At 49.9% G+C, this 26,641-nt stretch overlaps 13 protein-coding genes across 13 annotated transcripts; 6 read left to right on the top strand and 7 right to left on the bottom strand.

Annotated features, from left to right (window-relative positions):
• Nucleotides 1-62: 62 nt before the first annotated feature.
• MCYG_08336 (conserved hypothetical protein) lies at nt 63-2,805 on the bottom strand (the record flags this gene model as incomplete). The annotated part of the gene is made up of 5 exons (XM_002843207.1): nt 63-131; nt 237-350; nt 406-686; nt 760-2,026; nt 2,101-2,805. 5 exons carry the CDS (start codon nt 2,803-2,805, stop codon nt 63-65), a joined length of 2,436 nt encoding a protein of 811 aa, XP_002843253.1.
• A 418-nt stretch (nt 2,806-3,223) lies between these two features.
• On the top strand, nt 3,224-4,188 carry MCYG_08337 (actin patches distal protein 1; the record flags this gene model as incomplete). Its single annotated transcript, XM_002843208.1, has 2 exons — nt 3,224-3,559; nt 3,613-4,188. 2 exons carry the CDS (start codon nt 3,224-3,226, stop codon nt 4,186-4,188), a joined length of 912 nt encoding a protein of 303 aa, XP_002843254.1.
• Nucleotides 4,189-4,254: 66 nt separating this feature from the next.
• MCYG_08338 (YjgH family protein) lies at nt 4,255-4,752 on the bottom strand (the record flags this gene model as incomplete). Its single annotated transcript, XM_002843209.1, has 1 exon — nt 4,255-4,752. The coding sequence occupies one exon, from the start codon at nt 4,750-4,752 to the stop codon at nt 4,255-4,257; it is 498 nt and encodes a 165-aa protein (XP_002843255.1).
• Nucleotides 4,753-4,926: 174 nt separating this feature from the next.
• MCYG_08339 (WD repeat-containing protein 75) lies at nt 4,927-7,921 on the bottom strand (the record flags this gene model as incomplete). The annotated part of the gene is made up of 3 exons (XM_002843210.1): nt 4,927-6,620; nt 6,674-7,470; nt 7,527-7,921. The coding sequence occupies 3 exons, from the start codon at nt 7,919-7,921 to the stop codon at nt 4,927-4,929; spliced, it is 2,886 nt and encodes a 961-aa protein (XP_002843256.1).
• A 309-nt stretch (nt 7,922-8,230) lies between these two features.
• MCYG_08340 (DNA-directed RNA polymerase N/8 kDa subunit) lies at nt 8,231-8,646 on the top strand (the record flags this gene model as incomplete). The annotated part of the gene is made up of 4 exons (XM_002843211.1): nt 8,231-8,266; nt 8,343-8,401; nt 8,455-8,541; nt 8,604-8,646. The coding sequence occupies 4 exons, from the start codon at nt 8,231-8,233 to the stop codon at nt 8,644-8,646; spliced, it is 225 nt and encodes a 74-aa protein (XP_002843257.1).
• Nucleotides 8,647-9,663: 1,017 nt separating this feature from the next.
• On the top strand, nt 9,664-12,001 carry MCYG_08341 (conserved hypothetical protein; the record flags this gene model as incomplete). Its single annotated transcript, XM_002843212.1, has 6 exons — nt 9,664-9,767; nt 9,860-10,058; nt 10,115-10,213; nt 10,263-10,346; nt 10,403-10,547; nt 10,608-12,001. The coding sequence occupies 6 exons, from the start codon at nt 9,664-9,666 to the stop codon at nt 11,999-12,001; spliced, it is 2,025 nt and encodes a 674-aa protein (XP_002843258.1).
• Nucleotides 12,002-13,656: 1,655 nt separating this feature from the next.
• Nucleotides 13,657-15,420, top strand: MCYG_08342 (hexose carrier protein; the record flags this gene model as incomplete). Its single annotated transcript, XM_002843213.1, has 4 exons — nt 13,657-13,756; nt 13,808-13,927; nt 13,987-14,643; nt 14,711-15,420. The coding sequence occupies 4 exons, from the start codon at nt 13,657-13,659 to the stop codon at nt 15,418-15,420; spliced, it is 1,587 nt and encodes a 528-aa protein (XP_002843259.1).
• A 451-nt stretch (nt 15,421-15,871) lies between these two features.
• Nucleotides 15,872-17,242, top strand: MCYG_08343 (naringenin 3-dioxygenase; the record flags this gene model as incomplete). The annotated part of the gene is made up of 4 exons (XM_002843214.1): nt 15,872-16,109; nt 16,231-16,759; nt 16,822-17,086; nt 17,153-17,242. The coding sequence occupies 4 exons, from the start codon at nt 15,872-15,874 to the stop codon at nt 17,240-17,242; spliced, it is 1,122 nt and encodes a 373-aa protein (XP_002843260.1).
• Nucleotides 17,243-17,368: 126 nt separating this feature from the next.
• Nucleotides 17,369-19,247, bottom strand: MCYG_08344 (uncharacterized protein; the record flags this gene model as incomplete). The annotated part of the gene is made up of 3 exons (XM_002843215.1): nt 17,369-18,173; nt 18,232-18,759; nt 18,828-19,247. 3 exons carry the CDS (start codon nt 19,148-19,150, stop codon nt 17,369-17,371), a joined length of 1,656 nt encoding a protein of 551 aa, XP_002843261.1.
• A 646-nt stretch (nt 19,248-19,893) lies between these two features.
• On the top strand, nt 19,894-21,605 carry MCYG_08345 (DNA primase small subunit; the record flags this gene model as incomplete). Its single annotated transcript, XM_002843216.1, has 3 exons — nt 19,894-20,174; nt 20,228-20,425; nt 20,483-21,605. The coding sequence occupies 3 exons, from the start codon at nt 19,894-19,896 to the stop codon at nt 21,603-21,605; spliced, it is 1,602 nt and encodes a 533-aa protein (XP_002843262.1).
• Nucleotides 21,606-21,955: 350 nt separating this feature from the next.
• Nucleotides 21,956-23,069, bottom strand: MCYG_08346 (suaprga1; the record flags this gene model as incomplete). Its single annotated transcript, XM_002843217.1, has 5 exons — nt 21,956-21,984; nt 22,051-22,532; nt 22,596-22,654; nt 22,706-22,821; nt 22,889-23,069. The coding sequence occupies 5 exons, from the start codon at nt 23,067-23,069 to the stop codon at nt 21,956-21,958; spliced, it is 867 nt and encodes a 288-aa protein (XP_002843263.1).
• Nucleotides 23,070-23,783: 714 nt separating this feature from the next.
• MCYG_08347 (uncharacterized protein) lies at nt 23,784-24,422 on the bottom strand (the record flags this gene model as incomplete). The annotated part of the gene is made up of 1 exon (XM_002843218.1): nt 23,784-24,422. The coding sequence occupies one exon, from the start codon at nt 24,420-24,422 to the stop codon at nt 23,784-23,786; it is 639 nt and encodes a 212-aa protein (XP_002843264.1).
• Nucleotides 24,423-25,488: 1,066 nt separating this feature from the next.
• MCYG_08348 (conserved hypothetical protein) lies at nt 25,489-26,170 on the bottom strand (the record flags this gene model as incomplete). Its single annotated transcript, XM_002843219.1, has 3 exons — nt 25,489-25,771; nt 25,851-25,935; nt 26,002-26,170. 3 exons carry the CDS (start codon nt 26,168-26,170, stop codon nt 25,489-25,491), a joined length of 537 nt encoding a protein of 178 aa, XP_002843265.1.
• Between the last annotated feature and the right edge of the window lie 471 nt (nt 26,171-26,641).

Below are 26,641 nucleotides of genomic sequence, written 5' to 3' on the forward strand. Positions count from 1 at the left end.
ACAGGTTTGCGGTTAGTGCATCATAGGATATCGCAAAGTGTATTCCAACGGTCACCCCTTGTTCATATTACTCCAAACCCAGAAAGATCCGTTGTGAAGTCACCAAAGAGAAAATCCCAGTCTCCAAATGTCTATAGCAGCTGTCAGTACGTTTCTTTATAGCCCTGAATGCGGAGGGGGGGAATAAAAAAGAAAAAGAAAACGAAGAAAGAAGGAGAAATCTAAAGCACACTCACTCCGAAATCTGCTATCTCGCTAGAGTTGGAGTATATATGGTCGGTGGGCAAATGGGGAGGTGGTATAGGCATGGGAGCCATGTTCCCTGAGCTATCTCCTGCTGCTTCTGGCACCTATACATTACAAGGTTAATCAAGTGAGTTCAAGGAGAGATTGGGGTTTACTTGCTTTTGAGGAATCATCGTCTTGGCTTCTAGTGCTGGTGCTCCGAGATAAGATGCTATAACACATGCGGCTAATGTGATCAACTGCCCGCCTTTGATGCGATATAGTCGACTCGGGCCAACGCTTCGACTTCACCAGCGAAATAATCACGCAGAAAAAGCAGTACTCCCTCATGCCCTTCTCCAGGATGAGGAACTTGCTCTCCAGGTGTGGTAGTGTTTTTTCAACCAAGGTTATAAGTGACTCTGTTATTGCCGGCACAGTCGCTTGGATGATGTATGAGGCTATCATATTGAAAACCGGTTAGCGTTGAAACAAGGGTTAATTTGTGTGGCAGGCCTTGGGAGAAGAACTAACCGAATCCACGATCAGACCTGCACATGTAGTGACATATGGTCAGCGCTGCCTGAAAGGTAATGTCTGTAAGAGCAGGCCATGCCAGTCTACCCAGGTGCTCTACCAGTTGCTGCTGCTGGCAGAGCATTTCCATAGCAACCTCGAGTCTAGCTCTCCAAGAATAATTGAAGACAGACCCTTGTAGATCACTCAAGGCACAGCATGAGTGCAAGCACAGCTGGCTGCGTCTTAGCTGGATCTCTATTAAGGCCCTCCAGAGCATCACTCGCTGCCTCTGTCGTAAATCTGTAGACTCAAAACTTTCCCAGGTTCGAGGGACTTCTGAGAGGTGTCGAGTTATCTCATCGTCTATTTCCGACAACTGGGATGCAGAAATAGTAACCCGAGGAGCGTTAACAAGGCCACAAATACGCAACCGTAAGTCAACCGATCTGGATAATGTGACTTGAAAGGAAGAATCGGTCAGTACCTGCCAGGGTTTCGGTTCTGGATGGTGGGTAGCCGACTCTAGTAAGTCTTCATCATTGATGTTTATAGGAGGGGAGGTGTCATAATCTGTAGCTTGAATGGTAGGCGGCATCCCTCGATCGAAGGATGCATTAAGGTCCAATTCCACGATTGTCGACCAAATCCTCCGTCGCATCTCCCTGTCGAAATGGGATATTTTTGCGTCAGGCCCCAGTTCTCGATGGTAGCCTGCCGACATAGCCAGCTTTACGGTTGTTCCCGTAGCAGCCCAAGCCTGGTTCTTGCGTGTATAGTTGGCCTCTTTTGCAAGGACGAGAAGACAACGGGTCTGTAAGAGGGCCATGTTCGGTCGCTTTATTCCCGAATGGTAAAGCCAGGCATCGCCCCAGTATATCCACTCCATGGCCATGCCGTGGGTGACTTCCTTGTTGCTTGAAGGGGTTACTGACTCGGGTGCATCTACACTCCATACTATGGACAGGACGAGGAGTAACTGTATGACGAACGACGCCGAGACAAGCTGAGGCTGCTGGTAAAGATCCTGCAGACGGTCATAAAACGTCTGTTTGTGCAGGACATGGTATGTGCTGCTTGAAAAGGCAAAGTAGTACTGGACCAGATTGTAGGTCACAGACCGTGCCGGGAGCAGTCCGCTGAGAAAGACCGCATCAAGAGACAGCTCCCCAGAGGGCGGCTCCTTAGAACGGGTATCTTTGAGTGCCTTCAGATCATGATGTACCCTGGCCAATGCAGGAAACCCACTCCTCAGGTCTTTGAGATAGGCGTGGAGGTCACCAAACTACGCACGTTATAAGCCAGATGAAGAAATTTGAAAACTGAGCACAAACAACAAAAAAAAAAAAAAAAACCGACCTCGGTTATTAGGCTTGCTACATTACTAGATCCGTAGAAGCGAGTTCTATTACCTCTGCCTCCGAGATGCGACCTATTGGGGGCATCTATCCTGGCAGCGGTTGAAGTAGAAGCAGAAGCAGCAACACAACCCGAACCGGCCTCATCACGAGAATGCTGAGTCGAATGCGGCGAAGGAGTATGTTGGTGCAGCTCCAGATCCCCAGTCGCAGCCCTGGACGGCAATCTTCCCAGCATCCCTTGCTTTGCATAGGCCTGCGATTGGGCAAAGCTGAGGACCACACGCTCGAGCTCGCGTATCCTCTGCTCTTCACTCAGTCGCGGACTCGCGGCGTCGCCGCGAGCATCACGAACACCTGCATCTGCGCGAGACCTTGCCTGCTCGCTCGAGAGAGGCCGTGAGGCAGACAGAGAGCTGGGGTTGTTCCATGCAGGCCCAGGGTTCTCATAGACACAGGCATCCGGCCACGGTCCCTTTGCGCAGCGGCCACAGGAAGGAAACTCGAGGTCGCATTTGACCTTCCGGTTCCGGCACTGGAGACATGCGATGGTTCTTCTCTTCCTCTTCTTCTTTGGCTCTTTTCCTTGCTCCTGTTCAAGTTCATCTTCTCGTTGTTGCGGGCGTTGATGGTGCTCTTCGTCTTCCTGCTGCTGCTCTTTCTCGACCCCCTCCGCAATCCCTGAGGCCTGCGCGCCTTCGCCCATGATGCTGATGAAGGTCGACCGTGTATCTTCTCCCCTTCTCCGTCCTTTTCCCGTCTTCTCGTTTTCTCTGTTTGCTCCGTCGTTTTTTTCATCTTCGACGTTCAAGAAAAAAGAAAGACGTCGGAGTTCCGGAGATAAACCGTGCAACCTCTGCGGCTCAACCGATAACGCCGAAGCCTCTTTTTTCCTTTTTCTTTCATTTGTTTATTATTCGACGTTTGATGTTTGATATTCGACGGCGACGACAGTAATAGGACGATGATGGCCTAGCATGGCTTTGATGCTACATGGGGTGCACGCAGGATGCCGGGGATAAACTGCAGGCAGCACTATTTCCCCTACCCCTGCGCTTCTAGAGGATATAAAGGATGGTATCGCCAGCCAGGACCAGAGCTGATCGTTGTCAGATACACGCAAGATGCTGAGTTCGATCTTCTCTCGTGCAAGAGAGGCCTGGTCGGAGCCTGAGAGAAGGGAGGGCAGCTCCACGGACAGCCCGCGAGGATACATATTCCCTACGGTTGACCCGGACGTCGACGGTGAAGACTGTGACCGTGACTGCGCCAACTGCACCATTCGATACCCGTCCAGATTCAAGGTCGAGGAGGACGGGAAGTTGTACGGCAAGGTCAAGCCGGTCACCAACCATGTCCTCGTTGCGACGGGGAAGTCGGATTGGATACCCAAGGTGGAGAACGAAAGGGGATCCCTGATGGAGGCCTTCAACAAGAACTCGTCTCAGGCCAAGGGAGAGGTGAGTGCTGTCCGTCCCGTGTTATATTCATCAATGTTGACGTATTTCTCTAGCGAACAGTGGTGTTGGCATCAAATATATCAGTTGATCCGGGGAAACAGGGAGATGCATCTTCGACCGTGCTTCTCCTGCCGGCATTCTTGTACATCGACCGTGTATCGACAGCAGACATACCTGAGCTCAATGCTCGTTTCATCAGCACCGACAGCTCAGGTCAATCGCCAACTTCTGATGCCAACGGCCATCTCCAGTCTCGTCCTTGCCAGCGCGACTATATCGTCCTGCTCTGCTCCCACAGAACCCGGGACGCCCGGTGTGGCATATCAGCACCACTGATAAAACGGGAACTGGAGCGTCACCTCCGTCCTCTCGGCCTGCTGCGTGACGAGGACGACCAGCGCCCGGGTGGTGTGAATATATTCTTCGTCTCGCACGTTGGTGGCCATAAGTTTGCGGCCAACGTTCTGATATACAGGAAAGAAGACCAACAGATGATCTGGCTAGCAAGGATCCGGCCAGAGCATTGCGAGGGCATTGTCAAGCATACGATAGTGAACGGCAAGGTCATTCACCCGGAGACCCGGCTGAGGGGCGGGTTTGACAGGAAGAAGGGGCTGACCAGCTGGTGACTATACTCTACATTGTGTTTATACTAAATTCTGTTCATGACTCAGATCTAATTCAATTGACTTTATTTATGCTGCCATGGCATCAACCTCCACCTCGACCATCATATCACGATTAATAAAGCCATTCTGAACAACCAGCATCGTCGCCGCAGTCCCGATCTCAGCATCGCTATTGTTGGCATTGCTCTTCCGGTCACCAAATATCTCTGTGAACGCTTCACCCACTGCACCGCAGTCTTCGTGTCTGCCGACAAACATGCGTACTCGCACAACGCTCTGCACCCCGTTGCCCCCCAGGCTGTCGACGGCGCGCAGACACTCTCTAAAGGCTGCGATGGTCTGTTTCTTTGCGTCTCCGGGGAAGAGAACTTGCGGTGGCTCGGCGGCGGACGAAGCCTTGTTGGGATTGACGGCCGTGGTGCCGGAGATGAAGATATGCTGGCCGTGGCGGACGCCTCGATAGTAGCCGATTATCTGTTCGAAATGAGACGGCGTTTTGTAGAAGGTCTTTTGGCTGGTGGGAGACGGTTTGGACACCGCCCCTGATGGTTGTTGTGCCTCCATGCTGTCGATGTGATATTAGATGTATGTACGAAGAAGATGGATGGAAACCAGCTTTTATCCACCTACTGGTGACTCACGGTTTGTTTACATGTGTCTGTGGATACAGAAGAGCGAATGCAATTCGTCTGAAATATGTAAATAGTAAACTCAATTGCTCGTATCTATAACACTCTATTATCCCTTTGCAAAAACATCAACAACATTCTTAAACAGAGTGTCAACGCTAGGCAAGGCAAACGATGGCCCGATATCAAATACATCAGCCAGGCTCTTCTTCTCCACGCCGGTCATGGCTTGACCCTCCGGTGGCTGGTCAGTTGCCCCCTTGGAGAGCAGTCGGTATGAGCCAAAGATGTCCTCCAACCCGCTCTTGAGAGGGAGACTGGACTCGGCGAAGGTCAAATCCGGCTGGAAAGATGCTGCGCCGGACGTCATTCGGAATATGCAGGCGGACGAATCGATGATTATGTACTCGCCTGTTTTGGTGTCAGACAGCAGGGCAAGGGGGCCGTGTTCCAGGGGAGACTGGAAAATCGGCGATGGCGACTCGAGGCCAAAGACAGCGAGCTGGTGTTTCGCTTCTTTCTCTGTTTTTGACGTTTGGCTGCCGTGCTCGACCGAGGCGCGGGAGAGACAGGTTGCAAAAGTGCGGCTGCGGGGGTTGATGGCCAGGAAGGACTGAAATTTGCCCTTGACAGCTCCCAGGCGGATGCAGGAGAGGACTCGGTCAGACACCGTATCCCAGACACAAACAGCATCAGAGACAATTACCAGGTGTCGGTCGAGGAAGCCACAGCCTTGTGGAGAGTCTGTGTAGAGACCTTGACGCGAAAAGTGGATGCGGCCCGATTCAGGGTCGACGAGATGGACGACTCCGCCGCGAGAGGCGCTTGACCAGCATACTGCAAGAGCAGAACCGTCTTCAGAAAAGCTGAGAGAGGCCGCAGGCTGGCTGGGGGGTGTCTCTAGCGGTATGGCATGCAAACACCGCCAGGACTTGACCTGTACGCTGCCTGCACCACGGCTGTTCATTTTCCGTGAGCTCTTGTTATCCGGAGCCCAGATTCTTACGAAGCCGTCTGAAGCTATGGAAGCGAACATGTAGCCCTGGGGGTGAGTAGCAAGGTCAAGTACCGTCACAGCGTCACCTGAAGTAGCCGTATGCGGCGAGTTGACACGAGACACAAGCTCCCATTCTGCAGAGTGCTCGTTCCAGCGCCAGAATTTGAGGCAGACCTCCCTCCTGGGCTCACGGTCTCTCTGCTCGACACTGGGATACAGGACCTTCACCTCGTCTGGGTATTGCTGCCATTCGTCAATAGAGGCAAGCCATGCGCCATCAGCAGATATTCGAATAAACTTGATATCCGGAGTAGTGAGCAGAGTCCCCTGTGGACCTATGTTGAGAACAGATACGTTGGTACGAGCTAGGGCTTGACGGTAGACCTGTTGGTTGGAGCGCATGTCGAACGTTTGGAGGTACGAAGATACGGGCGTATCACGTCCCGCCGACGTTGAGACAGTGAGAAGCAGGTGGTTGTTATATAACGGGTGGACGAGCGCTGACAGTCGACCGGCCAGGAGATTAGCTTCAGAACCCTTGCGCTTCTGCCGTCTACTTTCTGCAAGCTCGGCTGAGGCACCCGCGGGAATCTGTAGCCCGTTCATGCTCGCTACGGGCTTCAGCTCAGAGGTGGTCAAGACCATGGCGGAGTTGTCATGTAGCTTGACAGCATAACTGCTGCCCTTGGGGGAGACCACTATGTTGCATATCGGAGAGGAGAGATGAGGCAAGAACTGTTTCCTTCCAGTGTCAAGCTGCCAGAGGACTAGGACGGTCTCTAGGCCGCCAGAGATGAGATAGTTTCCTAGCCGCTTCAGTTAGTAAACGAAAACCACCAGCTTGGTAAGAAAGAAATACCGTCTTTTGACCATCGAACCGTCTTGACAGGTCCACGGTGCCAATGAAGTTTATGCGACGAGAGACCAGGCTCAGCCATCTTGTGATTCTCCAGCCCCTGAAGCGTATTCAATACATCGTTGTATACGATGATAGCTCCCTCATCCTGGCCCACGGCCATATCGATAACCGTTTTTCTGTCCTCCTTCGTAGTAGACGATGTCTCATCGGGCTCACGTATGTCGAAACAGGTGGGAGTAACCGGCAACCGCACTTCATGCCATGTATACAGCTCACTCTCTGCATCACCTCCGGTCCGTTGACCGATGACGAGAATGCTGCTAGCCACTGCTACAATCACAGCACCGCCCGCAGCGAGCCTAAAGTCGTTTATAGGTGTGGAAGTCGACAGGATAACGGAATGGCGCCCCGGGCTTTGTCTCGAGCTATGCTTCCCCGACGGATTGAAGGAGTTGATCGATATTTCACGCTTTCCTCCGCTCCGCCTAACAAGCGCAAAGACAGCAGTCTCCCTGATAATGTCCTCGTCTTCAACCGCCTGTGCATGTCCTTGCCCTACCCTGATAGCTAGTAGGGCTGAGCCTAAAAGGAGCATGGTTCGCTGGCTCTGCCCCGTCATCCAGTTCCACTCCGTCACTTCGCCGCCGGAGGTAGAGACATACGCTATCTCGTCGTCGACCTGAGAGAGCACGCAGCTCGAGATACGAGTGCCATCGCTAGATGGAAGAGCGCGGATGGCACGAGAGGTTGACATAGAGTAGACTTGGACGGCCGACTCGAGGCCTAGGATTATATGGCTAAGGTGAAGTTAGCGTGCTGAAGAGCAAATAACGGTATTGCCACGAGAGCTTACTTCTCATCTCTCGAGAACACAGGGTCCAGGTCCAGTAGACGGCCACCTGTTTTAGGAGACAGTCGCCAGCCGTTCAATTCTTTCTTTTGCACGATTGCTTGTTCCTGGGTCGGTTTTCCCACGGCTGTCTTGTCTGCCTTTGCAACCGCATTCTTTTCCTTCTTCTTGGGTGACTTCGTCTTTGGAGACTGCAAAGCCGTCTTTGAGGATCTCTCGGTAGGTGTGTCTATCGCTTTCTCTGCGGAGTTCTCTAGAGCTTTCTCTATAGCTTCGTCTGTAGGCTTCTTTGACTCGTGAGGGACCTCGTCGACTCTGCGGCGTTTGATACGGTGTCGTTCTCGGGCTGGTTTCTCACTCTGCGCCTCGTCAGGCCGTCTTGTCCTCTTTTCTGTCATCTTGAAGACAGCAATTGGGTATATCTCGACCTTTTCTCTCTCTCGACCGTCTCTATCTTTTCTTCTTCTTCTTTTCTTGTATAAAAAATAAAAAATATAAAAACCTTATCATTATTATGTAATCCGAATAAACGTTTATAATATGACTAAGCAGAAGGCCGAAAGGGGAAAAGCGTGATCTCGTGACTTCTTTTTTTCTGCTTCAAAAAAAAAGGCGAAGAAGAAGTTGACGGACGTTGAAGGACGGCGGATCTACGACTTCTACGGGGGTGGTTCTATTCTGTATATTACAAAAAGGAGCTCGTCAACATGATTATCCCAGTCCGGTGTTTCTCGTGTGGAAAGGTAGGCAGGGCAAGCTAAGGCGCATATGAAACCGCGGCGAGGGAGAGCTTCAATTGACGAGATGGTTGATATCTAGGTGGTTGGAGACCTGTGGGAGCGGTATCTGAGGCTTCTGGACGACGGTGTCCCCGACGGGTATGCAGGACTGTATTCCGAGATATACAAATCCTCAGGCTAATGGAGGATAGGGACGCGATGGACCAGCTGGGCTGCAAGCGGTACTGCTGCCGAAGAATGCTGATGACACACGTCGACCTGATCGAGAAGCTTCTCCGGTATGCTCGACTGCTCCGTCTGCTGCGGTAACTGCAGGTTGAATGCTGACTGGATGGTATAGATACAACCCGGCCGAGCGAGACCGAGCAAAGACCAACCTGTAGACTAGTAATGACGAAAAGGGAGCATGACACAGGAAAGAAAAAAAAAAGGGACAATCAATTGGGCCCGCGCCAGGACTGGGGAGGCGTGGAAGCAGCTTCAGGACGAGGATACAAACTGTACGAGGATGGGAGTTGGCTATGGGGCGGAGGGAGAGGACATGCGCGGGCCTGACAGTGCCAACACAGACTTGAGATCTCGAATGGCGACGCAAGACTTAGACACCATGGCAGGCGCTTAACTGTACGGGCGAGTCAACTGCCATCCATTCTATCAATAGATATCAACCATGAATGCAGCAGCTTTTTGCTCTTGTCAACCTGCCCACTTACTATGGCCATCCCTGCAGCTAACATCCTCGCAAAGCCCAACCAGGATCGCAGGAAGTCCCCGATTGATATACACATTCGTACTAACGCGCGGAAGACGCAGAAAAAGAAAAGAAGAAGAAGAGTAAAAAGCAGAAGAAGCAGAAGAAGCTGACCTTCTGCCAGCCAGTCAGCGTGCAGCCCTATTGATGCAAGAAGCGCAAGAGGATGCGACCTTTTTTTTTTCCTGCCCAGCGCCTAGCCCAACCTGTTGCTTATTGACTGACAGAGAGACGATGATATGTTGATATGTTGATGTGACAGAGCAGTTCGACCGTCAGTTAACCTGTCGATGTCGAGGAGTTGTTTATGTTGGTTATCAACACATCACCATCGCAATCCCAGTGCGCGCATCGCTGTTACATTCAACTAAATAGTTGTCCGCCGGCCCCCACGAACCCCATAATAAAGAAGTCTTCTCGATAAAGCCATCGTAGAGGGTAACTAGGCCCGTCTTTATGAAGAAGAAACGGTAGAGGTTTGACCGCTCTGCTTTGTTGTGAGTCTCTGCTTCTTCCTCCCGCCTGGCTTGTCCTCCTCTAATGCTTCTTTAGAACTCCCATCTCTCCTCGATTTTTATCGTTACCTCTTTATATCTGTTTGTCTGCTTGCTATATATACTCGATAATTGATAAGAGACGTCGACTTGCTATGATTGCTGTCCAAAGTCAGGCCTCCGTGTCGCCTCGATCAACCGCCATCTTTTCGTCCGATGCCTCTGTTCCACTGAGATCAAACCAGAGATCTCCCCTCATGTGTGTTCATACCGTTCATACTGTTCATACTGTTGATATCTGCTGCTGCTGCTGCTACTGCGGATCACTGACTGTTCTCTCTCCTCTGCTAGGCCTGTCTCCAATTCCCCCTCACACGACCCGTCTCAGACGGAAGACCACGAAGAGCAGGGCAAACCCAAGCCCAAGTCACGGTCAAACACACCCAGCAGCCTCAATCTCACCAATGGGAACGGCAGACGGAGTCTCAGTGGCAGTCCTGCCAGCTTGAGGAAGGCCTCCCCTCGTGCGGAAGAGACCAGAGACCTGAGTGTACATGCCACTGCTCCCTTCAGCTTGCACCGACCGTGTACTGATAAGTTCTCTAGCTCCAGACAAGAGAGGAAGACCTGCGGAGGGATGACTTGGAAGACGATGAGCCCGAGCCTCAATCAGTCATCCACGCTCCAGCCGGCTTTGATGGATTCGTACGTTATACCTTGTCGTTCATCATGGCTCCGTGCTAACACATGTCAGACTGTGGAGTCGCCCGCGCCGTCGACAACATCGTCAACCCAGAGATCGGACGTGACCATCACCGTCCCTCGAGCTGAATCAAGGGTGAGAGCTCGTTCACTTGGTCGTGATCGTGGTCGTTCGACTAACAGGCCTAATAGAAATCTGGAGCAAGCCCCATCTCGCCTCCTCCGATAACCACCTCCGTTGCTCCATCCGGACACTACGAGCTAAACACTCCCAGAGCACAAACACTGCAGGAGATAGAGAACTTCAAAAGAACACCCCATCAAGCAAACCTAGATGGTGAGCACTGTCTCCGTTTCTCCTCCTTGGTTCCGGGACTGCAGCTAACACGCACTCCAGACATACCAGAAAGTTCAGACACAGAACATAGCCAGGATGGTCACTATGACGACGGTGAGCAGTCAAGAGATGCCTGGTCCAAGACCAGGTCGGCTCTGCCTGACAACGACGGGGAAATCAGTGCACTCCGGACCGCCTTGTCGGAGTGCTGGACGCTCTGCAACACCCTCGCCAGCCTAAGCTACAACCACCGAGAACGCCTGTTCAGCTTTGGCGGAAAAGACGACATGCAGGAACAGGCCTGGAAGACGTGCTGGAAGCTATGCCAGAACCTGTACGAGACCCGTGATGACGACCACTCAACCCAGGTCCGGCCCACGCTCGACATGTGTCGGGACTTCTGCCAGGCGCTGTTCGAGGTACGGCTGAAGGAGAACGAGGTCGCCGACTCTGTCCTCAGGGTGAGCTTCGAGCTGAACAACCACCTGTACAACACCCACGACCGGAATCTTCCCGAAGCCTTTCGAGAACGCACCCTGGACTTCTACATCACCCTCTGCCACCGATTGATGAAGCAGCGGACCCGGCTGACGGAGGAAACCGACTCCCTGCTGCGGGCATGCTGGTCTCTGGCGGAGATGCTCTTCAGTCTACGGCAGGGGAAACGCGAGGGCAAGGCTCCTGACGAGGAGCTGCTCGGGTCTGCCGTCCAGGCCTGCTGGGAGCTATGCGACCTCTTCCGCGAGGGATGGACACAGGTCCGTCCTGACCGCGGCACCCCCCGTCCCAGCCAGACCACCTTCACCCAGGCCTTCTACCAGGCCAAACGCGCAGAGTATCCCGTCGAAGACACCGACACCGACACCGACAGTCTCCTTGGCCTGCAGAACCCAGAGACTCCCACCACCATCTTTGACGACAGCGCCACCACCGTATCGCCAGACCAAGCTCCCATACCAAACATCATGGTCCTGGGCTTCGATAACCCGCCGCACCACCCTCGCTGGTCCAGCAACTCCTCTACCCTGTCCGGCTACTCGCGCACATCCAGCCAGACGGCCTCGTCCACGCACACGGTCAAGTCACCGGGCGAGGACCAGAACCTGACCGCTCTGAAACTTCTTCTTGTCCGTGCAGCGATGAACAGCGGCTTCCAGCGCGGTGGCTCTGAGAGCCTGCCCACCTTCGTCAAGACCCTTTCGTCGGACTCCTTTGGCTCCTTGCCTTGGCAGATGTCGTTGCTGGTCAACTATAAGAAGCTGATCACCAGCGACCCGGCCTTCAGGTCCGTCCCTCCGCCAACCAGGGCAAGCGCCATAGACGTTGCTAGCGCCGTGCAGGCCATGGTCCAGTATAACAGCCAGTACGAGTGGCTGTTGGACCTGTACCGTCTTGTCTTTGGCTTTTATACTGACGATGCCGTCAACGCGACCGGCATGATCATTCAGTCGTGATCTATATCTTATTGTCTTAATACTCGTTGGTCCTTGGTCTCTTGTTGACTTGGTAGCGTTTTTTATCTTACTTCTTGGCTCGTTATCTGTCTGCTCCCTTTTTTTGGTTATCTGCTTTTAATACCCTTTTTATACGGAGTATATATATTTCTACTGGTTCATGCCGCTCTCTCATCTATCTCAGCTACTCTCTCATTACATCTATGCGTTTCTTCAGTCATCGCTTTCCATCATTTACCCACCTTCCGCCGGACAGACTGGAGGTGGAGGTCTGACTATGTACTTTACAAGCTCCGCATCAAATTTCCCATCCCTTCCGCATCGCCTCCTACCACTCCACAGTGCGCTCCTACATGCATATGTACGGCTGTCCACCTCTGCTCCATACAGGCGCCCTTCGTCTATTTTCATATGCATATTAATCAGTGTCTGTGGGCTCTCTCCACCGTCCTATGATCCATCTTGCATCCACCGGACTACATAGTACACATAGTACTTTTCTATCATACTGATCTACTGTCAGGGCTATTATCTTAACTATCATTTATTACTTCCAACTACCATCATCAACATCAACTTCCAGAGGCTCAGAATAAACACTTTTTAGTTTCGGCTTTGGGGCTGAAAAGGGGCAAAAGACAAAAAGCTTGATGTGATGTCATAAAAAAAACTCTGCGGCTGGCGGCACCACGAATGTTACTACAGCATGTAAGATCGAAAATCAACTTTAATTCTTATTATTTCTTATTTCTCTGGGTGGAAGATTATTAACAGGGTCCTAGGGGAAAAAATATGTTCATCGCTGGAGATTGCTTGGACGCTTTCAACTTATCACAGGCGGCCAACAACGTCATGCTTCTCCACAGCCCGAATATCAGAGAACCACACACATGTTGTGCGGAGTACTTTCTATGGATAATGGATGCACATTTTTTCTTCTGTGGGCACCTACTATGTAACCAGAAAAGAGGAAGAAAAAGAGAAAGAGGCCGGAGTTCGCATTCCTGACCGAGGTTTAGCATGGAAGCATAGAAGACGGATGATTCAAAGACGTACCATAGTGGACAGTGCAAGGGAAACGGAGAATCCCCGTCCTGGATTTTCAAGCTCATGGATCACTCCAGCTCGGCACTTGCTGTGCTGATCATTGTTACAGACGAGACTGTCCCCGTTCACCTGCTGCTTTGCTTGGTTTCTTTTTAGCATGGAAGCATAAGAGTCGGCAGTTCGTACCTTGCTTTCTAACCAGATACCACACAACTACTCCGTACGGAGATAGAGTCTTCTGAACTAGTAGTTCACTGCTCCCTCGCCACACACCATCGACAGCTCTTGGCGATGCGTATGGACTCCAAATACCATGCAGGCCCAGTAAAATGCGCGCTGTTGCAAGGTACCTGTGGGATCCGTGGTTCCGCCCATAGCTTCCGGTGGAGAAGTAAGGGGACGTCCCATAGTTTGACCTCCGCTGACAAAGATGCAGTCCCAATCTCGAAATCCATATATAAAAGATGGGGATCTATCCGTTGATCTTTTGAATTTGTGTTTTGAACAATTTATCCTCACGGCCCTCTCTTCCTGACGACCCTTGATTCGTGACCTATCCTTCTAATGATAGATAGATAGAAGTCATTGCTTATCTGAATCTGCCAAACATGGCGGAGGTACCAACGTTCGGAGGAATGTCCGGAAAGACGCTGTCGCGAAGTATATCTTCCATCGCGACTTGTGGCTTCTTGCTGTTCGGATACGATCGTGAGTGACCTCCCAATTTTCGGTATATCACTTACAGCACTTTGCTAACAGAGACCTCAACAGAGGGAGTGATGGCCGGGATCATCAGTGCCGTGCCATTCAACACCGTCTTCCCGGAGACCAAAGACAATCCAACAAACCAAGGATTTGTCACTGCCATCTATGAAATAGGTATGATTGACCACCTTGAATATTGTTCAATGGAGCATATGCCGACTCAAATGCTATAGGATGTCTTTTGGGTGCCGTCTGTATAATATGGGGTGGCGACATGCTCGGGCGTCGCAAGTCCATTATCCTTGGAGCTATCATCATGGCAATCGGCGCTATCATCCAAGTCACCAGTTTCGTTGGGCATCAGCCATATGCTCAGTTCATCATCGGTCGAATTATTACTGGTGTCGGAAACGGAATCAACACTTCCACCATCCCAACCTATCAGGCTGAGTGCTCCCATACCTCAAACAGAGGCCTCCTCATCTGTATTGAGGGGGCAACCATTGCATTCGGTACCTTGATCGCCTACTGGATCGACTATGGAGCCTCTTTCGGCTCAGGCAGCTTCTCCTGGAGGTTCCCTATTTCTTTCCAAATTGTGTTTTCTATCGTCATAACCCTTGGTATGATTTGGCTCCCTGAGTCTCCTCGTTGGCTATGTATGAGAGATCGCTCGGATGAAGGTGAGAAGGTCATCGCTGCGCTCCATGGAGTGGAAGTCAACAGCCCCTTGGTCCAGGCTGAGAAGGCTGCTGTCATGGAATCTATCAGAGCGTCTGGCGAAGTTGGAAAGCCCACCCCCTTGTCTGTCGTGTTCACGGGTGGAAAGACGCAGCATCGTCGCCGCATGTTCCTCGGTGTTTTCGGTCAACTCGCCCAGCAGCTATCAGGTAATAATGTCCCTTGGCTTTTCTTTGCAATTTTTTTAAACAGCCGCTAACTTTCAAATGTGATTAGGCTGCAATGCAATCATTTACTTCTTCCCGGTCCTTTTTGAAAAATCCATTGGTGTGGATCACAACATGGCAACCTTGCTCGGTGGCGTCAATATGATCGTGTACTCCATCTTTGCAACCACTTCCTGGTTCTTGATCGAGCGAGCTGGACGACGAAAGCTCTTCCTATACGGTGCTGCCGGCCAAGCAATATCTATGACGATCACTTTTGCATGTCTGATCCCGAACACTCCCTCTACCGCCAAGGGTGCTGCCGTCGGTCTGTTCACGTACATTGCCAGCTTCGGCGCCACATGGCTCCCACTGCCATGGCTATATGCTGCAGAGATCTCTCCTATCAAGACCCGTGCAAAGGCAAACGCACTTTCGACATGTTCCAACTGGCTGTTCAACTTCTTCATCGTCATGATTACGCCCGTTATGCTCGCTGGTATCGGCTGGGGAACCTATCTGTTCTTCGCCATCATCAACGTCTGCTTCCTCCCCATCATCTACTTCTTCTACCCCGAGACCGCCAAACGAAGCCTCGAGGAGATTGACATCATCTTTGCCAAGGGTTACTGCGAGAACAAGAACTATGTCCAGGCCGCTAAAGAGCTGCCTTATCTCACCGAGGAGGAAATCAGCCGGATGGACGCAGAGTATGGACATGAAAAGGGCCCTGGTAGCGAATCCCCGTCGAATGAGAAGGCCAGCGATTCCGAGCAGTAGAAGGGCCGTACGAAGATAGTCAGGCACTGGTCTCGTGGTCTATCCCTGGCGGAAGACATGGGTATTGGTTTTATATTGGGCTTGTAAACAAAAGTCAGCATTCCATCGATATTTCCCTCCTGTTATCCGGTTTTCAGGTATAGATATGAGTCTTTCAGTTAAAACTGAAATGATGTATGTTGTGATTAGCATGATAATTATTCGGATAGACCAAAAGAACCAGCCTTTCAAAAATAATACGCAGCCATATCAGTACTATGTATGTCTTAATATTCTTCTTCCTCGGCAACTCTTCGGTGTTTCGTATTCCTTCTTGACCCCACATAACATCATCGCTGAGCTCGTATAGATAAATCTAGAGTATTCAAATTCATGTACTATATGAAACGCATTCGGCATCAACGAGCGTGTCCGTAAGTAGATAGAGAAAAGAGCCATAGACAGATACACCATGTCCTTTGATTCGATTCCGATCCTCGATCTCTCCGCAGCTCAAGATCCTGCAACGAAGGCTGGCTTCCTCAATGATTTGCGCCATGCGCTGCTAGAAGTTGGCTTCCTCTATATCAAGAACACAGGGATCGATGACAAACTGATCGAGGATGTTATTGCCGAAGGGAAGAAGTTCTTTGACTTGCCTATGGAAAAGAAGCTGGAGGTAGAGATGAAGAATGCCCCCAGCTTTCTCGGTATGCCTTTGATAGAATCGACGGCACAGTCCCATCAAGGAGATCGTTTCAATCCTGTGGCTTTATCTCATCTGAAGACCTCCTGGTAATACGGTCAGCTCATCACTAACTATGTATGTAGGATATAGCAGACTGGGTGGTGAAATCACCCGCTTCAAGACCGACTGGAGAGAACAGATAGATCTCTCTACCAACCATCCCGTTCCTGGCCCATCTGATCCTCTTTATCATAACCTGCTAGCACCGAATCAGTGGCCAGAGGAATCATCCATACCTCGTTTCCGTCCAGTATACGAAGAATACATGAAGAAAATGGGGGCCATCAGCATGGAATTCATCTCGCTGGTTGCAGAAGCAATCGGTCTACCAGCCAATGCATTTGACAAGTTCTTTGATAAACACCAACAACACAAGCTGAAGATAGTCAAGTATCCTGACCTAGAAGAGCTAGGGGTCGAGGGTGAAGCTCAGGGCGTTGGCCCCCATAAGGACAGCATGCTCACAAGCTATCTCCTCCAGGCGACGGAGCATCGTGGACTGCAGGTTCAAAACCACCGAGGAGAATGGATCGATTGTCCTCCTATAAACGGTACGCTTGTTGTAGCTATAGGTCAAGGGCTGGAGGCTATCACTCAGGGAGTTTGTCAGAGGTAAGTACATGTTTATACGGAGTATTCAATGAGATATCCATATCCTGACAATTAATATCAAGCACAACTCATCGAGTGTTGAGTCCAGCCCGGGGAACAGGAGCGCGATTCAGCGTTCCCTTTTTCCAGGGCGTAAGCTACGATGCCACCTTTGAAAGCATGGATGTCCCCGATCAGGTCAAAAGACTCCGGCAGGAAGTCATCGAGAAGAATGGCATCCGTCAAGATGATGTTGAATTCACATTCTCCAAAGGCCGTTGGGGCCATTTGGGCGAAGCTACGCTGATGAACCGCATAAAGAGCCATCCAGATGTAGGAAAACGTTTTGTGAGTCTCCATGTGCCCCTGATCTCCCATTATCTGCATTGTTCAGTCTAACCCGGGGACATTTAGTATCCCACACTTCTACAGCAGATTCGGGACGAACAGTCACGGAACAATCAAATAACAGAAGCACCGCAGGGGCTCAAGGTTCAATCATGATCCATTATTCTAGCTGGAACTTTTCCAAAGCCATAACATTGCGTATTTATTGTAGATAATTCTGGGACTTCCTTTTTCCATATATAATCCTTTGAACCGTCTAAATCTTAATAGTTGGAAACGCACCTACTCCCTCTTCAGTCCAATTTTGCCAATACTTCTTAAGCCCCATAGACTTAATCCAACAATCATTACTGCAGCTCCAAAGGAGATCCAGTAGGTGACTCGGTATCCCTTGAGCAAGGCAGTATGCCTGTCTGAGTGTGGTAAATTATGCTCCACAACAGAGTTAGCGGCGACGGCAGTTATGGCGAGACCAACGGACATGCCGATTTGAGATATAGTGTTGAACACTCCACCGGCCAGGCCATGGGTTTTTGGAGGAAACGCAGAGGTAATCACAAGGTTCGACACAGTAAAAAGTGTGTCAGCAGAGATGGGGATGAGAATAGTAGCGAAAAATGGTGCTGTCCAGTAATTCCATTCCGGCTTGGCAAGAGCCATAAGTAAGGGTGCAATTGAAGACGCTACGGCTGCACAAGTGCAGAGTATGTCAGCTGAAACGCGCTTGACGAGGAATCCAGTGACGATATTAGTGACGAGGCCTGATATAACCATGGGAATAAACCGGATAGAGGCCATCAGGGCTGAGCTTCCTTGGAGTTGCTGAAAGTAGAGAGTGGTAAAGAACTGGAAGGAGTTGAAAAAGGCCCAGGTGAAAAAAACCGAGATGCAGACACAGGTGAAGTTCCGGGCTCGACGGGGAGCATTGACCGAGGACTTGAAGAGATTTGGAGGGACCATGGCAACGCGCCCGAGTCGCTCTTGACGATGGATCCAGTAAACGAATCCTACTAAACAGATGGCGGAGAGAGCTAGGGTGACGGAGTTGCCTGGCTTAGCCAACTCGCGGATTGATACGCTGATAGTTCTATAGCATTAATTAGCAGCAGACCCAATACCTGGAGGTGATAAGAATGTTTACATACGACAATGCATAGGAGAATAGCCCCAGGGATGCACTAATCAGAAGGGTTCCAACCCAGTCAATCTCGGTTTTTAGTCTCCTCCATGTTACGGGAACAACTTTTCGAGGATCCGCAGGAATCTGCCAGTACGCAACAATGAGGATCAGGACATTGACACCGGCACCGATGAAATACCCATATCTCCAGCCAATACTGGCAATTAGAACGCCACCCAGGACTATTCCGAGCGAGAACCCCACAGGCTGCGCTGCACCCAGACATGCAAAGGCTATATTCCTTCTACCACCCGGCGCAAATGCAGCGGTGATGATGCTCACAGCACTAGGCAGACACAAAGACATGGCGATCCCAGATATGGCGCGGAACATAATAAGCTGGATACCAGTCTTTACAAGGCCACACCCTAATGTAAAGGCAGATAGGATTCCACACCCAGCAAGGTATACTGGCCGACTACCAACTACATCCGCAATAGATCCGGACAAGAGAAGGGTACATCCGCAGGTCAATCCATAAACCGACGCCGGCCTAAAGTTACAACAAATCAGGAATCCCGGTAACTCTGCATCGGAGAAGCAGGTAAAGGAGGAACGTACCATAGAAGCAAGCTATCCGCAAGTCCAATATCAGCTGCAATGACTGGTAGCCCCACGGTTAGTATACCAGTCAACACGGAGTTCATCAGAACCATGCTCGAGGCTGAAGCAATAATAACTGCTGCCTTTCCCTTGGAGACAACCGGTACAGTAAACGTGCTGACTACCTCTTCATCACTACTATCATCCGGATCCCGATGGACGCCATGGCTGGTGACATTCTCTGTACTGCGAGTTCCTAAGGCCGGTATAACCAGATGTGAAGATTTGGGAGTATCATGGACCGCAGCTGGAGCAATCAACTCTATAGCTGTCTGCGACATGCTAACCGATTTTAATCTGGGAGCTTATTGGACTGGTTCCCTTGGTAGTGAAACAATTATACGTAGAAGATTTCGTATAATATAGAGGTATAAGAAAGTCCAGAAGAGGAGTGAGGAGTGAGTATTGTTCTGTTCTACCAAATCATGAAAGCCTTCAATAAGTAAAACAAAAAAGCTACTTATTGGCGGGAGCTCCAGACAGTATAAGAAAAATGCGAGGGATCAAGCCCCACGCCGTAATAATAAGAATATGTAACGGAATATGCCAGTCTAGAATATTGGCACGCTATATTTCCCGGCTTCTCGGCTGTCATAAGGCGTTGGTTGTTGGCTCCACTGTAGGGTGTTTATCGTAAATATCCGGGCTATTCAGTGGCGAGGAAGTGCAGAAAGGACCTCTGTGGTTTCAATTCTTGCTGGACTCATCATATATTCATGTCAGGGGCGTGTATGTTCGCTGTTTATATGTCTCGATGCTGGTTGATATCATGCAAGAGAAATAATAAAGAACAAAAGAAGTTGAAGTTTTTTCTTTTCTTTTTTCTTCTTTCGGAACTTCCGCTGTGTCATGTGATCCACGTCATGTGACACTGGTGACGTTATGTCATATGCCCTAAGCCCTAGTTTTGACGCTTTGGACGCGTCGCGTCTTTGCTTAATTGGATATTGCATCGACGACGAAAGAACAAGTCGACAGAACATCGGTCCATTGCCTGGCTTTTATCCCTTCACAAGACGCATTCATGGAGGACAAGGATGACGAGGTGCTGCCGGATGTCCCCCGGTCAGACGATATCCAACCAAAGCTAGATGATGGAGCCGCCGAAGGCGCGCAGAACGACGCGAAGGGAAATGCCAGCCTAGAGGATATACTATTCAAAGACGATGATGATGACGATGACGTTGTCAAGAAGCAGAAGGAGGAGGACGATACGGAAACAAAAAAGGGTGTCAAGCTAGAGGACATGTTTGATGATGATGAAGATGAAGATTTTCCAGATTCAGACGCTATACAGATACCAAAGTAAGGGAGTCTCCAACACATTGAATATTCCGGTGCTGACATCTAGGTGGTAGCCAGCCTGCAGTTCCATCCACTCAAGTCGACCCGGAGTCGATGTCTGCCTTTTACCAACGCCTATTCCCATTCAAATACCTTTTCCAGTGGCTTAACCACGGAGTGAAACCTTCTACAGACTTTGGCAACCGAGAATTCGCTTTCACACTTCCTAATGATGCTTATTTGCGATACCAATCTTTTCAGACAGCGGACACGTACGTTATTATCTTTGTATACCAATACCTGCTTCGATGGCTGACCCTTTCGCATAGGCTTCACAAAGACGTTATGCGATTAAACCCCTCTCGTTTTGAAATCGGCCCTGTCTACAGTACAAACCCACGAGACCGCAAATCTCTACGAAAACCTGGTGCCTTCAAACCCATCTCGAAAGAGCTAGTCTTTGACATCGATTTGACAGATTACGATGATATCAGAACATGCTGTAGCAAGGCTAATATATGCGAGAAGTGCTGGGCGTTTGTCACGATGTCCATCAAGGTGATCGATGCAGCTCTGCGGGAGGACTTTGGATTTGAACATATCCTGTGGGTGTACTCTGGGCGTAGAGGAGCACACGCCTGGGTTTGTGATAAAAAGGCACGCAATCTTCCAGACGACAGGCGAAGGGCCATCGCCGGGTATCTGGAAGTGGTTCGCGGAGGCAGTCAGAGTGGAAAACGTGTCAACCTCAGGCGGCCGCTACATCCACATATCACACGGAGCCTCGACACGCTGCGGGAATATTTCGCATCTACCGTCCTGGTGGACCAGGACCCATTCAGCAGGCCGGACCAAGCCAGCAGACTCCTCGAGTTACTCCCAGATAAAACATTAAGGACAGCCTTGCAAAAGAAATGGGATTCTTCACCTGGACGGCATAGCCGTAACAAGTGGGCGGATATTGACGCCGTGGCAAAGACAAACTGTCGCGGCCTAGACACAAAAGCATTGCTAGAAGCGAAACAAGACATCGTTCTAGAATATACATATCCACGACTCGATGCCGAAGTCAGTAAGAAGCTGATTCATTTGCTGAAGAGTCCGTTTGTTGTCCACCCGGGCACTGGCAGAGTATGTGTTCCGATTAATATTCAAAAGGTGGACAAGTTCAACCCCTTGAAAACTCCCACTCTGGCACAACTCTTAGACGAGATCAACTCTTGGAATCCCTCACAGGCGAACCAACAGGATCAGATGCCAGCGTCTGATGGCGGAAGCGGCCAGGACGAGACTGATGCTGGCCCTAAACCGAAGAAAATCCAGGATTATGAGAAAACGAGCCTGAAGCCATATATCGATTATTTCCGCTCATTTGTTGCAAAATTGAACAATGATGAACGACCAGCCAAGAGAGAACGACCAGGAGAAGGCTCAAATGCTATGGAGTTTTAGTTTTAGTTTTTTTTTCTCCTCATGATAGTTGGGAGTAAGGCTGGTCGGTTTCAATAACGATTTAATATTTTCAACGTCAATGTGTTTTTCGGGCTTTCACCTTATCACAGGGTATAAGGGTAAATATACAAGCTGCACGTATTTATTAAATGCAGGCTAATAGCTACTGTTACTAGAATGGTAGCCACTGTTGAGAGTCATAATACAGGAGTCGACATTGATATTATTTATATGTTACAGGTGAATTTCTTTTTCGTATCTCGGCTCCAACCTCAACTCCAGCAGCCCCATGCCTACCAACCGGACGAACGAAGAATGTAGAGATATTACATTATAGCGAGAGACTAGGTTTAGTTGTTTCCAACAAAACCCTTGAGGTCTGCAGGGGATGTTAGCACGTCGTAATGAAGGAAAGGTTGAAAAAAGGAGGAGAGAGTAAACGTACTTCCAAGCCAGCGGACGTATTCCCTCTGTTCCTTGAAGTCAATGTAGTCTGGAACGAAGGATGCAAGAGCGGTATCGATACCTCTCTCGTCGAGATAGCGCTCAACGAGGGTCTGGAGCTCCTCGTCCAAGTTTCCAAATGGTGGGCCGGCATACAGGCTCTGTCGCTCCCATTCCTTTTCGGGAGTCTTAGCGTTGGCAAGCTCGGGGTTAGAGAAGTACGAGACGTTCTCGATCTGGATCAAACCGTCACGGGCAACGGCATCGATGTGCATGGCACCCTTGCCTGGCTTCTCGATGGTAACATCGACACGGGCAAGATATCCGGGTTCCAGAGGCTGTTCATCCATATTTTCTTCCGGGACAGCGTCCTTGTTGGATCGAGATGCGTCCATGTCGAGCTCATCTTGAAGAGCACTGTCGCCGAAGTCTTCTTCGGGGTTGATGTTCTGCAGGTCGGCAATCGTAAACGAGACACGAATACTATAACGATTAGTATACAGTATACCTAAGATATGACAGCATAATTGACAGTTGTAGACGTACTTTTCATCACCAAACTTCCTAGTTAAGACAACCTCTTCTTCTCCGGCCTTGTCGATGATCTAATCCACTGTTAGTAGGATCTTCATAGAAAAGTCACTTCAAGCTCTTACCTCAAATGGGCCATTGTCTAGGAAGTACTTGACCGACTCAGGAAGCTCCTCGGTCTCTCCGCTCTCGGTCTCTAAAGCAAGCTCTTCCTGGAACTTGGCCGCAAGCTCAACATCAACTATACACCCGTCAGCAACAAACAACAAATAATACGGACGATGGATTCTGCATAAGGAAGACATTACCCTGGCCAGCAGCCTCGAATCGAGGCCTTGAAGTAGAGAAGGCAGCGTATGAAGGGCGAGACATGAGCTTCCATGTTGGCTGGAAGAGAGATGATCGCTGCAGAGGTCTGAGGGACGAGGTGGTGATGGATCTGGAGAGGGTTCGGGGAACCGATCTGGTCAATGAGCGTATCGAGAACATTGTGATGACGGGTTTATGGAGCGATGGGCGCAATAAAATGATTGTTCTGCTGTTGGTGGTTGACTTTTTGATGTTTTGATGTTTTTGCTGAAGAAGTTTTTTTTTTAAAGTCTCCGCCAAGACTTTTCCTGGTCTTGAGTTAAACCAAACGAGACATCAAAGATTTACTTACTAGAACGCCAGAGTGTTGATGAAATATACTTGTAAAGATGGTATATCGATGAGGGTGTTCAAATATGATACTTACGGCTCACTGCCCTGTTCCCTCTTGTTTTTGTCCCTGCTCCTCCGAAGTGAGCCTATCGTCTCTTTCGATGCACCATGACGGGCCATAGACCTGTTCCCGGTTCTTGTTGCGGACGCCATCAACTGTATACCCTGATGCCTGAGAGTTGGATCTGGACGGTGGAGGGCTTAGGGCGTTCGTGAGGTTGGAGACGATGGGCAACACTCTACCTGGTGGCTTCGAAGCGCTCCCGCAGGCCGTAAGCTTGGCTACAACTTGGGTCATCCTGCCAAAGGCGTATCCTGAAGCAAGGGAACCCTCTCATGAATTGTACATCGTGGGTGAAAGGAAGAAGTGACTTCAGTCGTCGAAGCAATAAGCTAGGATATATATATATATATGCACAACCCGAGAGCCGTTGCATGGACATACATCGTTTACGAAGAAAAAGTAACAAGAACAACAGCGAAGAACTTCTGCTCGACTATCTACTTTGGTTGGTGCAGGCATTTCCCATTACATGTCCCTGAAGCACAACATTTCCCTTCGTTGTCCGTCCCCCTGGCACAGCACTCATCGTTGAACTCCCCGGCGCCACACTGCTTTGGATCGACACCACAGCCTTCACCAACTCCGGTCCAACAGTGGCATTTGCCGTCATGCCCCTTCACGCCGGATCCGCAGCAACTCCTTCCCTTTAGCTCCTCTCCGCAGGGAGCACACGGCTCGCGGAGACACTTACCCGCAATGCAGTTTAGATGGTTCGCAACGTCGCACCCTAAGATACAGTCGCATGGGGCGTTGTCGACCAGAGTAACCCCTCTACAGAAGCCCTCTAGACATTGCGATTGAATAGGTATCGTGATCTTGCCATTATCCGCATGAGCACTGCACTCGGCCTTTGTAGGCCGCCTGCAGTCGGATTTGACTTTGCATGGATCGCCAACTGCAAAGCATTGCGCACTGTTTGGGATGCCACGGCCGGGTGGGAGGTTGATGACCCGGATAGCTGGTGCTTCGGTTGGAACCTGGCAGTTCTCGGGGAATTTGGGCGGATCAATTGGTGATAGCGCAAGGGAGCATCCAAAGGCCCCAGCAAGGACAAGCGCCCTGACGAGAGATGGCATGGTGGGCTGGCTAGAAATTGATCTGTTGATATTGGGATGTAGGCGTGTATATAGTATGCAGTAGAATGAATACTGGAGATGATACGGTATCCTCCGTTTATATACTATTTTGTGCCCGCCCTCCGCCATGTCCAGCCCAACACCGTTCCCCAAAAAAATGGAGCCTTCATAAGGCCGCGCAGCACGCCGTGTGGCTGTCAATCCACATCAATATTCGGTCATTTGCACACAACAAAATGAGATATGGGAGAGAGAAAAAGCAATGGTTGGAAACCCGCCCAAACCAAAGGAAATAACCAAGAATAAAATACTCTGAGCACGCACCATATAAGGGGAAAGTTCATGAAGAGGACGAGTACAGATATGCTGACCTTGGTATATGCTGTTGCTTCCATCCTATTACATGGTTAATATATTGATATATACTCCGTACGCCTACATGGCGGAAGGGTAGCCCCTTTTTGATCCGCCACAGATGCTCATCCTAGTTCGTTAATCTGGCTTTAATTGAAAGCTTTTTGCTTCGATTAATAAGATTAATCTCGCGATGTGAAGACTTATGGAACTTTACCCTTTGAGTTATGTGCCCGAACTGGACTGCATATACGGAGTATTATTTACACCATCTGCTATCAGCAAATAAAACGGGCCAACCAGACTCCGCCTATCCTCCGCCACCACCTCCACCCTCAACTATGTAGCAGGGAAGCAAGGACACTTGTGATGGTGCAGAGATACAAGGGCAGAGAGAGCTGCACCGACAGAATCCAAGAAGTTGAGAGGAAGCGAGGAAGGCGATGGAACAATAGAACTTGCAACACATATGGGTCGGCCACGCTGGAGCAAATACAATATTCTACGCATTATAACAGCTATGCTAGGAGATAACTCATTATGATTCCATCACAGAAAATAGTACGTGGTTCTTCCTTATACGCTCTAATGTAGGCTGTTGTACATATATGCAACCGGCAACGACATCGTAAAGTCATCATTTCGTGTCAAAGATCAAGAAAAATACGGAATTTGGTATAATTGTGGCAACGGAGTGACTGAGAGGGCGGCTTCATGAAAGCCCCTTGGGTGGAAACGACGACGGCCGTTTCTCTCCAGCCTTGGTAAGTCTGACAAACTTGAGGTTGCTCATGGCAGACCACTCCTCGTTCCAGTTTCGCAGTCGCCGCAGGCTGTCCTCGGACTCTAAGTCTGGCATCCAGAACCCTGTCTCGTATTCCTTTGCTTCCGTCTCGATCTTCTCTGTCAGGACCTCCTGGCGCTTGCTTGGGGGCCTGCCTTTGCGCCTGGCTTCCTGCTGTTCTTGTAGTTCGGGCTTGAGGCGGTCTAGGTACCTATAACCAGGCCAGTTAGCATTATATGCTTTCTGTCTCCATCCAATTGACCAACTGGCGGGGTAGGATGTTAACATACTGCTGGAGTAAGCTGACAACGCCCTCTGATGTTAGGGGAGTCTCAAGGTCCTTTGTGCAATCTCTAAAGTAGGCTACTCTATCCACTATCACTGCGAGTCAGCACAACAGGAACCCTGGATATAAAGGCGCGCAGAGCACGTACAACTCACCATATGTCTGTCTTCCCTTCATTGTCGTCGCTGCTGCTCGGGCTAACTTCTCCTCCCTCCCGCCAGCTCGTCGCAGGCGAACCGCATCTCTGCTCTTCTCATGGAGAGAGTCCAGTTTTCCCTTCTTCTTGGAAAGCTTCTTGGTGATCTTATTCAGGTTTTTTGTCATCCTGTCTGCCTGTTCCAAGCTGCTTCTCTTCCCACCAATTTTGTTTCTCCAATAAATTTTTATTTTTTTTATCTTCAAAAAGATAACGGCAGAAAATAAAGGCGGTAACTATCTTCTGCTGAGTCATCATCACGTGAATTATATAAAAACCTTCAACTTCAGACGAAAACAAGAAGAAGAAGAAGACGATGATGATATCAAACTATTCAACAAGATGATATGTTCTTCTTCTTGCTTAAACATGCTGTACTGTTCGTATGTTTTAGTGCCCTGAGCATAGTTTTTCAATGGCAGTTAGTAATGACCCATAAATGTATCCCCATATATTCTCCGTGTATATACATCAAAGTGGAACGACCACGACGTAGACGAACAGGATATCTTCTTCCTCGCCGTCTCGATCAGTAAAATCAAATGTGCATCTTCAATAGTCGTAAAAGTTCAAAGTTGTTGATGGTCAAGCCCCTTCCA

This window comes from Microsporum canis, genomic scaffold (assembly GCF_000151145.1).
Source record: "Microsporum canis CBS 113480 supercont1.8 genomic scaffold, whole genome shotgun sequence".
NCBI classification, from domain to species: domain Eukaryota; kingdom Fungi; phylum Ascomycota; class Eurotiomycetes; order Onygenales; family Arthrodermataceae; genus Microsporum; species Microsporum canis.